The sequence below is a fragment of the Spea bombifrons genome, chromosome 11 (genome assembly GCF_027358695.1).
Source record: "Spea bombifrons isolate aSpeBom1 chromosome 11, aSpeBom1.2.pri, whole genome shotgun sequence".
Lineage (NCBI taxonomy): Eukaryota > Metazoa > Chordata > Amphibia > Anura > Pelobatidae > Spea > Spea bombifrons.
The window spans coordinates 26950701-26963668 of NC_071097.1; the positions used below are offsets into that span (position 1 = coordinate 26950701).

General features: G+C 36.9%; 1 protein-coding gene across 2 annotated transcripts in view; it reads right to left on the reverse strand.

The window, feature by feature from the left end:
• The window catches only part of DOCK1 (dedicator of cytokinesis 1), a 142967-nt gene that overhangs the window by 58484 nt on the left and 71515 nt on the right, over positions 1–12968 (reverse strand). The window contains exons 28-30 of one of the 2 annotated variants that reach the window (XM_053451223.1): positions 5503–5604; positions 4909–5003; positions 4245–4529 (exon numbers count right to left, since the gene is read on the reverse strand). In XM_053451223.1, coding sequence (XP_053307198.1) covers positions 4445–4529; positions 4909–5003; positions 5503–5604 — 282 coding nt within the window. In that variant the 3' untranslated portion in view covers positions 4245–4444. Of the gene's footprint in view, positions 1–4244; positions 4530–4908; positions 5004–5502; positions 5605–12968 lie in introns of those variants that run through there. The other variant, XM_053451222.1, reaches the window with a different exon arrangement.

Here is a 12968-nt window from a genome sequence, read left to right on the forward strand (position 1 = left end):
ATTAATTACCTGTTCGTACTAATTTTGCTGGGAGCATTTCAATATTCCGCAGTCCATTAGTAATGAAGTGATCTGGTCTCATTTGTATTGCGCAACACCATGCCAGCATATGTGCTGGGTGCTGTAGCCTGGACTGCCCCAAGCATGCATGTAAATTATGGGGGATTGTTGTGAATATATGAAGCCTTGAATGCTGGCAATATGTCTAACTTACTAAAATGCCCTCACAGGCAGAAAAGGACAAAAGAAAATACTAAATTACAATGCATTGGAGATCTGAGTGCCACAGAAAGAATAGAACAGTGGACAGGCATTAGCCTTTACTGTCCACCCACTGTATACCCCCAAATTTCTAAAGGGCCAAAGAGGGACACTTTTTTAGCAACTTGGGTCTCATACTGCACATTGCCAAAGTGGGCCACCTCTTTCCAAAGGGTCCGGTAGAGGCACATGGATTTGGGTCCCTCCTAAAGACGATCACTTGTTGGTTATGCATTACAAGCTGTAACATTCTAAGTGTTTCTTCTGATAGTATATAAATATATACATATATACTTGTTTATTGGAAAGGCAATGCACTGCACACTTCATGTGTACTGAAATGTTTTTTTTAAAAAAATATGCATTCAAAAAAAAATATATTGCTAAATCTGAATTTTTAGTGAAAATGCACTTTGCATTGAAGCCCCATAATTAACCCTGTGCTAATAACGAAATACATCAAACCCCTGCTCTAATAACGAAATACATCAATCTTCATCATCAGGATATGGAAAACTTGCTTTTCTTCAAAAACTATTGTTGTTAATGATGTATGACAAAAATTGCAACATCAATATTAATTAACATGATTTTGCCAAGCAAAAAAAGCAACGCATGCCCAGTGCAATTTAGAACCTGCAAGATTACTAGATGACATGTTCAGAAGGCCTTTTAACTCTGTCAGCAAAAAAGTAAATGTTTTCTTTAGATGCGAGCCACTATACTACATATAGAGTATATATAACATGTTGCATTAGGGAAGCAGTATGGGTGGAAATCCAAATCCGTTTTCAATTACAGTGTATACATATTGCAGATACTGTTACTTGTGAGAGAATACACATAATGGACCTGAATCACTTCAATGTGCATGTTTTTTTCAATCAGGATGTCATTATTCCATTAAAGCTATTATTATTGCTGTTTATTAAAATGCTGACATTTTCTTTTGGCCCTTAGCATTTCTATGTGTGTTTGTAAAGTCAATTCCAGGCATAAAAAAGCCTGCTAGCTGTGTTTATAAAATGATGTCAAGGGGACAACCCCTTTAATAGAAGATTACCCATACTTGATATTTTAAAACCATAATTCCATTTCAATTATTTGTATTTGAAATATATTCTCCATTTTCTAAAAAATCAGGTTTTTACAAAAAAACATATACAGGAGCTCCTAAATTAAGGTTTATTTAACTAGAATAGCATTGAGATACTAGAATATTATTTATTATAGGATTTATAGGATAGGATTTATTTAAGTGAAATCATTCTTGGGTTTGTGACTGGTACAGAGTGACATGACTCCGTATGCTGCCATTCACAGTGACACTTTATCACACGACATACTGTCACAGAGAGCTGCGCAGCAAACGCAGGACCAGTAACGGTAAAAGATGTAATGATTCGCATCACAGAGCCGCAACCAAGCAGTTGACCTACTTCATGTCTTAAAGAGCTCAAAAACACAAAGCCGAAACATTAATCACCTGTTATAAAGAGGTTTTCACACAGGTAAAATTAAAACAATAAAGCCAACAAATACATAAATAAAATCATAAAAATATGGGGTTAACAGACACCAGCAAAGATTATTTATAGAGGTCGTGGCATTTCTCTTGTCTTGGTGTTAAGGCGAGAGAGAATTACTTAGTGGATTAGATTTACAGTCTAAGTAAATGTTTTTGAGGGAGACGTGTATAGCTCAAGATTTAAGGCTGAAAACACTCAAGGCTGATAAATAAAGTAAGCAAAGTAGTTTATTATTTCTAATTTTTAAATCTCTTAAAGCAATAACGCTAGACAAAGTGCATGCATTATGAATGCAGTAACAATGCTGCTGGTTACAAGGGAGATCTCTGAGGAGCTGTAGGCCAGAAGATGTCTGAGACATGCATTGGTTTTGGTGTGGATTTGGCTAGTGCTGGGCTGTTATGTGATATGCCCCTTAAGTGTTTATGTGTATGAATGAATAAGTCATGGTTTTGTGGACTTGTGCAACTGGCAGTGGAACAGTTCACTAATGAGGATGGTTTTAGGGTGCAGCCTGCATTTTACAATGTAGATGGGTCAAACTAAGTCCATGAAGTCCTCCATGACATATATAATATCTCATGACTCAAATTTTAGACCAAATTTTAGACCTTAAAATAAGAAGTTTTTCTTTTAGTCCTTCCATATTTAAAATCGACCAGATGGTTTATATAGCCCATCATTTTTTAAGATGCTTTTTTAATAATGGAAATCCATCAATACTTGCAGTTTAAATTATTTAACCCCTTAATGACAACGCCTGTATATGTACTGGCTCAAAATGCATTGTTTTCAATGGGTTTAGGGACCACTCATTGTCCTTAAGAGGTTAATTGTAAGAATACAAGCTTCCATTTCCTAGTCGAGGTAGTAGATTTGTGGCTGCCATACTGAGTGGCCAACTGCTCACTGGTAACGGGTTTAAGAGGGTGGTAGCTAGGAAGAACAGCCTCCCAGCAAAAGCAGTAGAGGCTAATATAGTAAGGGAATTTAAACATGAATTGGATAGTCATATGGATTTCCTAAATGTAAGACAAGACCAAGTACTGATGAAGGTTTTATGTGTTTCTATGTGTATGCGTGTTCCGTTCTGTGCATGTCAGAGTCATAGAAAGGCAGCAATGTCCTTCAACAATGCCGTTACTTCTGTCTCTGCTTTCGTAGCAGTAACTCCGGCCAAACTAATTTCTATTTAAGCCAAGGATTTGCCCCGTGTTTTACAGATTATATAGCAGTTCTGACTAAAATTATTTTGTGACAAGATGGGCAATTAAGGTCTTGGCAACACTGTTTGCTATAATCGAGAAGGAAAATAAATGTAAAAATCAAAGTGTGCAGTATGGTTGTTTGCACGACTTGCAAAAAAATTACAGCATCCACTTGAAGAATTAACATAACATCATATTTATAAAAATGCTCAACACTGCATTACCTTTTAAGAGCATAATGTAGCTTCTCAGCCAGGACTATATTACTTAAAATTGGGTTTTGCCCATAAAAATAAAAGTGGCACGTTAAAAGCGCTTGATTATTGTTGCAGAGATGTATGCACGCAGCTATGATGTTAGCTATAAATCTGATTTAGAATTTCGTTTTTGATTACCAACTTTATAAGGCTAGAAATGAAACCGGGACTTAATTAGTAGCGACATGAAACCTTACTATTCTTGTGATGGGAGAATATAGAACTACAGAAAATACTCTGATTTCTGTGGAACGTGATAAATGTGTGCCCAAAAATCTTACAGTTTTGCCTTGATAGTATAGGGGTGACCCAATGTAATATCCAACAATGTTCACCGTACTAAATTAGCCCACAGGGGAAACACACATTTCAGAACGCATACTTAGCAAAAGACAATGGAAACATCACTGCAAAACAAGTTCATCATGCACACACGTTTAGTTGTGTTATGTGTAATTCATAAGTAAAATATAGATCTTAATGGGTCTAATTAATAGTGAAACTTAGAATATTGCCGTTTAAGCAAAAACAGACGCAAAAACCGCCAAAGTATATTACCACAAAAATATTGGTTTTCTGATGTAGAAATTTTTATTGTACTCCTAAAGCATGTGCGGTAACAAAGGAGATCCAGGAGATAATGTTCTCAAAGAGAATGTAACACAATATGCACCCGCCTCCATAATGCATTTTCATAATGACGCAGTGCGCATGAGTGCTAATCAGAAGCGACCTCTAGTGGAATATGCCTGGCATTGCAAGCTATTCAAAAATGTCATAGTAGTACTGCAGTGTTTTGGCCAGATGTTAACTCTTTGTGTATCAGTTGTGCAATACACCGATCATTGTTAAGATACACAATTGTTTAATATCAAGACTTATCCGAACACTTTATTCACAGCCTTTTGACACTGAAAGCACAGTGCTAAGGGTGGGCTTTAAAAAGCATGATCAAAAGCAAAACATACATAAGACAAATGATCTTTATATGACTGTCATGAAATCGCTCTGCTGTGACTATGTCTTCGGGCTTTGCTAAACTCATATGACAACTGCGCACTAGAGACTCTAATAGCACCAAGTGAATTGTATCAGCTGTATGTGAGGGTACAATAATGTTTGCTGCATCTGCAATGTCACATAAGTCATTCAAATGTCCTGCTCATGCCACACCACTTCACTGCAATTATCAAGATGTATAACTTTCAGTTAAAGGGAGATCAAGCAGGCATACTAATTTTACCTTTGTGAGGACATAAAAAATATAGGCAACCCTGGTGGGAAAATCAAATGTCACTTTACAAATTCTGTATAAAAAAAACAAAAAACAAACAAAACAACCACAAAAGCCATAGACTGTGTGGCCCTGGAAATGTTCTATTCACCCCGAGATCCTGATACTCGTGCAGAACCCTTACACTCCCCAGTTCAGTACATGCCAATATTGTCTTTGGGAACATCTGGTTGTAGAATTTCCATGCCGCAACAGTTCAACGAGAAACACTCCACAGGGTATTCCTTATTACATTATTTAATTCCCAAAGCGAAAGGCAGGAAAATAATGTGAAATAAAGGTATACTAACAGGAGGCCGTAAAACAGCAGTATTTTTTATATCATGCTGTATGGTTCACTGCCCGCTGTCTGTACTTACTTATTCTGCATCATGTTCATTATAACCCAGTCAGAAGGATATACATTCTTCCCGATGAGATTTTTAAACATAATGAATGTTTCCATCAGAAAGTCCTAAAAAGATGACACAGGAGATAAAGAGATCATGCACATGATGAAATTTCAGCTGCTGAAGTTTGATTTAAAAGCTTCACATATATTAACTGTAAGGATTCTGAAAAAAAAATCTATATATCATTTAAAAACAAAACTTATCTTCAAGTTAAGAAATTAAAAAAACTGAGCCATTTTTGGACCCGGATTTCAAATTGTTTTTAAAAATTATGTAAAACATCTGTTTTAATATAATAGACCTCTGCATTTGAAAAACTATATTCATGGTGGGAGGCCGGCTATTATGCAAATTATTAGGATTATTATTTATTATATTACCACCATTAAAAGGGTAATTTTAGCCGCAGTTCCATAACAAAATTAAAAATTCCAAGAGCAAAAGGTGTTTTTTTGGGGGAAGGAGGGGATTAAGATAACAAACGTTAGTTGAAAAAAAAAAAACAACAAAAAAAAAAAAACAACAGATTTTCCTTTTGACATATTTCTTCCCTCAGCTTACCACAACATCTGTCCTCATTTTGCCAAAAGTCTTGATAAGATGACCATAATGGTAGTCTTCCATTTGTCTTAAAATCGCTGTCATGGAAGCAACAAAATTCCCCTACAAAAAAAAGATCGTATCAGATATAGAAAACAAATATGAAAATGTATAAAAAAAATAAATAAAAAAACAGCGTTTAACCAATAGGAGTCACAAAAGAGTGAAAGGTGAAGAAATGAATGTTTCATCACAAAAGCTTTAACCAATATTATAAACACATTCAGAACCACCACAAAACATTGTGGCCTATTCAGTAAAAAGAGGACTAGTGGGTGTAACTTCACTATTTATTATGAAGAGCAAACACTGGCAGATTTCTCCAGCAAGAAGGGCCGGTCTGGGCTAGTCAAGCTCTTCCTACAGCAGAAATTCATTGGGAGTTCATACTGAAGTCAACCAGATGTACCTCTCCCTTTAATGAATATACCCCTTTGGCACAACTTACCAACTCGCTGCATAATGAGGGGGTGTGGTTACAACCATGTAATGTTCCTCAGGGGCAGGGGTTCTTAAAGACTTTTTTTATATTGCCACATAACCTATTGACCTGTTCTGTTTACAAGAAGAATGCTTTTCATTTAAAACCACAACTTCCGATGTTTATTATGACTTTTAGACCACTGTAGCGTAGATTCAAAGACAGATATGAAATAAGAACATCAAAGTAGAAAAAAAAGTAGTCTGAAGTACTTGTGTTCAAGAAAAGTGGCATTATCGGGACATCTGTTTGGGGACTGCTGCCACATACAGCATATCATTCAGTAGATGCTTTAGAAGCATTAAACCTTATCTTGCGGATTCTTACAAAAGTCTAATTTAATTCCATTAGTAGCATTTAATATAGCTATGAAACACACAGTAAGGCAGAAGATTACCAGGTCTGTAGCCGACAGAAGAAATGTGATTTGTTTCTAAAATAATTCCGAGGGTCATTTATGCAAACTTTTTTTTGGAATTATGGAATAAACAAGCAGCTCAGAAATGAAAACTGCAACTTAGCCTTTTTTCCCCACTGTGATAGTTAGCACTCATCCTATTGCTCAGTCAAATTACATTTCTACATTGTCCTGTCGTTACTCAAGGAGGGCCATATTTCATGTTCTTTTGCATCTGCCAAAGTTTAAAACATAGAATAAGCATGCTTTACAGCAGAAGCACGTGTTTTATAACAGTGCAGTACTAAGATTGCAATATTTATATTTCCCAGATAACATTTTAGCAATGAAGACGCAGGATGGTTTTAAATTATGACCATGTCTGAAAAGGGTTTGATTTGGGATCTGTCAGGTTTGCTTTAAACTTTCCCATTTAGGCCAAGCCGATTAAATTATTAACTAGTAGTGATAGGGAATTATAATACAGACAAGGGAGCAGACAGAATTCTTCAAACTATAATATTAGTTACGGGCAACTAGGAGGGTAGGTGCTGGAAAGACCCATATCTGGACTACCCTTCGACTCTTCAGCAGAGACCCTACACTAGGTCAAAGCAATTAACATGATGACAAATAAAATGATTATTCTTCCGTCCTAAATATATACCCCCCAGAAGAATCTAATATATATTTACACATTGAGGGGAAGAAACATTTTCTGTGGCTGTTATGACCCATGGGTTCGATTAAATTTTTCTCACAGACGTAATATTACAATAATAAAATAGAATAATAAAACATCTACATTCAAATTCTTAGGCGTAAGAAGTTCTAAAATCCAAAAGGACACAATGTGTGAAATTGACTTTTTGATATAATCCCTATTTACTAGCTCTAGAACAAAGTTTGAACGTTTGGAAGATGCATTACACTTTACTGAGTGTATGTTTCAAAAGATAGATAGATGGATTTATCCTGCGGCCAGCAACTACAGTATATAGTTTATCTTTGCAAAAAAAAGATGGATAAACAAAATTTACAGTAACACGGATTACACAAGAATGGGCACTTCATACATCATTAGACCACACACAAAATTTAATCGGATAAGGATCGTCACCCAATGCGCTGTTTCATGAAAGCTATGTTTACTATTAGAAATAAAAATATTAACTTAATAAAAGTGAAAAACCTATAATCGGGATTAGATGTACAAAAGCATAGTATGTCAATATAAACATTTTATATATATTATATGCAATATATATATATTGCATATATTAAAAAAAGCATTTGGCAGAATTATCCTAATAGATTTGATGTGCTGTTTCCAAAGTCAGTAATAAAAAAACTTTTGTAGAAAACGAAGAGAAAAAAAAAATCAATTCAGGATTAGCCAGAAATAATCCAGATGAAACCACGAGGGATATTCTTCCAAGTTATGATTTTTATAAGGAAAAAGGAAATCAAAAGTTATCTTTTTCCAGCGTTCTCCAAAAGCACAAGGAGAGGGAAGTGGTAATACTTTAATGTTTCCTATAGTTTCACTTTACAATGTATTTCAAGTGGACACCAAGATATTGCTTTACTTATTAAAGGCACTATGAACAGTGACACAGCCAATTTCTTGCAGATACATGGTTTATGGGGAAGATAAAGAAGAACATTCATCTTCATCATGAACCAAGCAAATGCTGCATTTTGCACATTTAGGTTAGCACATTAAGCCCATCCTAATAAATACATTTACAGTATTCTATCAGTCACTCCTGGTAAAACGCATTAGCCTGCTTTTCAAGTCATGTCTGATTGCTATAATCATCAATCAAAATATGTTAGGAAGGTTAAGACAAAACTGAAAAATACATCAGAAACAGACACAGAAATCATTCGGTATGCATGTAATTTGGGTCCCTAGAAGCATAAAAACTCATTTCTGCTAACAGGCTTTTCATAGAATTTGAAGGAACATTATCCTCAAGTACTCTCGCCTGGTCAGCGCACAGCAGATTAGAATCTAAGCCATTATTCTGCCATATCAGAGGCTGAACGGCATTTAAAGTGATTTTGACACAACTTCCTCATGTTCCCAACAATAACCCATCAGTCTTTATTAACGGGGAAAGGAGTGGCTGCTTAAAATGAATGCACAGTGTTTATATATATAAACATCTGTTTTCTGCGGTGAGGCGTACACAGGAAAATAGTGTATAGTACACGTTATTCTAAAGAACGCAACTAAATCATTGGAAAACTGGTTCACATCGGGTAGACTTTGTTTAACCCCTTCAGTCCCCTATTGACATATTGGTACGTCCAAAAATGCATTCCCAAGATTCCCCTATGGACGTACCGGTACGTCCTGCCCTTCTTGCAGCAGCAGGGACACATCCCTGCCACTGCACTGGAGATCAGGCTGCCGTTTGACAGCTCGGACTCCCCTCTGGCAGCAGAAGCCAGCATCGCCGGCTTTCTGCTGCCCGATCTGCACGAAAGCCGGAAAACTGTTACCATATTTAAAAATGTATCAAAAGAAAGCTCTATCTCTCCTTGAAAAAACAATATATAGTTTACATGGGTACACTATTCACAGGAAAAGAGAATAATAGCGCAAAAATGGCAAAATTGCTCCGGGACTTGAGGTACCAAAAACCCCTGAGATTGAAGGGGTTAACAGCTTATGAGGTTTCTCAGGTATATATTATATATATATATATCTATGGAATTCCAAAATGGGGGATGGGCAGTTAATGTCCTATAGAAACTAATCACACATAATAAAACTGTAAACCCATAAGTAAATATGTCATCTTTCCGATGATGGTACTGGGCCTTTTAGCTAATTACTTTGACAGTCACTCCCCTAAACTGCCCTTTTGTCTCAATGGTCACACATCAATCCAAGACATTTTGTCTCATAAAACTGACTGTTAATGGTTTCCCAGAAGAAATGTGTGATCAGCATTTATAAATATAAAACAGAAATAGAAAGTATATTATTGATGATTATCCAGATACTCTACAATGATGTGTCTAACAAATAGGATGCCCAAGATACCAATAAAACAACGGGTCAGATTCACACATACGCATGATTTGAAGTAGGTTGGGAACTACAAGCACGATAATTAGAATGGAAACATTACAACTTTTCTGCATCCAAGGCACATCATTCCATGTGTTAATTAAAACAAGAGGGGACCAAAATATTCATCTATTCAGTTTATACATTTGAAATGACCATAGACACAGCTGAGGCTCTTCCGGGACTAATCAGCCAATTTTACCGACATACAGACATGAATCGAACATTAAACAGATGTCGAAGCCTTGGAGCGATATTTTTAACCACTGTGTTATAGTTGGAAAATATGTTTTAGGCAAATGCACGGCACGGCACATAACGGACTGCTGGAAACAAAATCTGTTTGATTTGTAACGGTGACCTATTTCAGACCACAGTCCCCCGACACATGCGTAACTTTAATCAACACTTCAACTTTTCGGAACTAGGCTGCCGTCGTCACATTTTTGCTGATATGGCTTTAGATAGTCTAGGAGTACAATGAATATTTAATATGGATTAAAAATAAACCAAGGAAGCAAAATTGCACAGACACTTCATGGTGTTCACACGTAACGTGTAACTTTCAATTTTTTGTGAGCGTTTTTACTTGTTTCAATAACACTTCACAACACAACACGATCCAGCAATAAATATATATATGTGTGTTTTTAATTAACAATGACCAAGGTCAAGGTATTAAAAACATCGTGTTTGATGGCAGTTATACACCATTCGGCCCATCTAATCTCTCCATGTTTCCTGATGTAAACCATTAAGCAGTCCTTGGTCTCGTTTTAGAGCCGTGGTAGCCATTTGACTATTGCGCATGTGTCTAACCTCACTGTGTTTACCTCTACAACTCCTGCTGTGAGGCTGTTTACACCACCTGCTTGCCACCTTCCTTACATTACATCCGATCTTCTAGTTTTAGTTTTTGACCTCTTCTCCTAACATTTACACCTAAATAATAGGTACTTTGGGTGAGTTTGCTGATTAGGCTTCTTGAAGTCTTCTTTAGCCCATAAAATGTCCTAAACTAAGCAGATGATCCTTCTCATTTTTAGATGGCAGGTCCATCAAAAGAACCCAATTCCTCCACTCACTCTCCCTTGTCTATCAAAACACGCGACCAGAATACCTGGGAACTTTACGGATTTGGTGCAGAGGTCACAGAAATGAAGGATGTTTACAGGACCTCCTGACTTGGGTGTTGGTTTGGGGTAACCCACTGCACAGACTAACAGCCTACTGCTTGCCCCAAGTAAATTGGGAGTAGTCTTAAGTCATGGGCAAATCTACCCCCACCTACTTGACACAATTGCACTTCCCATAAGTAGTAGATAAGGGTTCCTTGGGGGCTACCTTAGAAAGTTCCTCACGTATAGGAATCGGTTTCAAGAACTTTGGGGCCCCAGCAGATAATGGCTTCCTCAGAAGATGTGGGGAGTGCAGTGATCGCTGGGTACTAATGCAGTACTGGTATTAATGCTAGCACCCGACAAGTATTTACCCCATTCAAATAGTAATTTGTTTTGCAAGCATCTGTGAGATAACACGCATCAGCCACACTGTTAACATCATGTGAAAAATGTAGATGTTCGCTAAATGTCCAGCATAATTGAAGGCCATCTGAGGTTAATTAACTGAATAAGCAAAAATATCCAATCCTTTCCTTTAATGAGAAAGGAAATAACAGATTTCTCAAAAACCTCCATTATTTGCTTGTATACGATACATAATAATCATTTTCATAATCTCGAACTCTGTCAAATCCCCTGCACCTAGGCTCCAATCCTGAAGGTGCAGAACACAGATTCACTGCCTTTAGGGGTTTATTCACTAAAATTTGCACAATAGCTGAATATATCAAATGCTAAATATTATGAAGTATTTTGGGGGACAAAGCCCAGTAAGCATCACCTGTAAGAAAAGCTGGCCCTGTATAAAGCATAATCAAACCAGAAGAGTTCTCAAAGATCTCCTGACATTGATTTATCGATACATTACTATCAGCCCTTCCTACGTGGAAGCTCACTAGTGCTTGCCCCTCCATAATGCCGTTCATATGCCTGCAGCTGATTGGAATTCTGACATTTTAAGGCCAGCCAAAAAAGCGTGACTAATTGGGGGATACCTGCGGCCGTACATTACATTTTTTATACGTATGTAGAGTGACGTTGCGCCTATCCAGCTAAAGGTGCCGTACTGCAGAACCAGATCTACTGATGGAGCGGCAGTATGGGTAAGGATGTGACCCAACTGGCATTTGTCCAGTTTGCCAGATAGCAGGCCTTTCTTAATAACCAATCACAGCGTTTGTCAGCAATTAGAGTATCTGCAGAATATGTTTTTCCATCTATCCATAATGTCAGGTACCCCCAGTCCTGAAGGACGGGTATGGGAGTGGAAACCCTGTCCTTCCCATGGACTTAAATGCAACCAATTTCTATAATACTGCCTTGTGGTTTACGGATGCAGGGGTTAAGTCATTATTCTTATATAGTGCCCTCATATTTTGTAGTGTTGTACAGTGTAACTATTTATGTACGTATTAACTCAAATCCACGGACTAGACGGCTAAAAAAGAATAAGGGAAACTAATCTTGGTTTTTCCTTTCTTTCAGTCCTTGTAACACAGAGTGCCAAAGAATATAATTGAGAAAATTATTCTAACTAGTAATTTGTTTAACATTTGGATATCTTTGGTTGCAAGTAGCTCAATCAGCTTCCACCGGTTTTAATTTGCACTTTACAGAAATAATGTTTTGTCAGTGAACGCAGACACTAATACCTGTATTGTTCTGTTTGGATTTTGACCAACAAATCTCTTAGGTGCCCATACCGTTACGGGAAGAAAAAAAACCCATACGATTTGCATTACAATAACAATCAAGAAGGCTTTGGTGCTACATCCGCAGCAGGCAACTCCCATGATGCTTAGGAAGCTGTCTGCTGGCTGAGGTTTCTGGTAGTAGTAGTAGTATGATGTAACTACTCTATTCAAAATTTGCCACCCCAGCAACAAACCTACGTTTTATATAGTAATTTATAGTATTGGAGCTTAAACAAATGCCAGGTTGTATAAAGATACCTACATAAAACAGGTACCCATAGACGACACTATACGCGGATGTTGTGTTCCTATTCTTTATGCAGATTAAGCAGCTGCTTAGGGATCCTCATTGGTCTGCGGGACCCCCTTAGAGAATCCAGGAGGGCTGACGGACGGATTACTCAGTTACATCGCTACAATTTTCCTTTTCTCAAAGCACAAGCATTGTGTTTGTTCGTTTCAATGTATATCATTAGTATTATTAATGCCTCTTCCCTGACACTGAACAAATAGCTGTATGAAAACATAACTTTAATAACGTTAATGGCATCCCCAAAACATCAACATATACATTTATTGGGCTCCTAACTTACAAGGGAAACAAGCACACTATTGGATTATATATATATATATATATATATATATATAT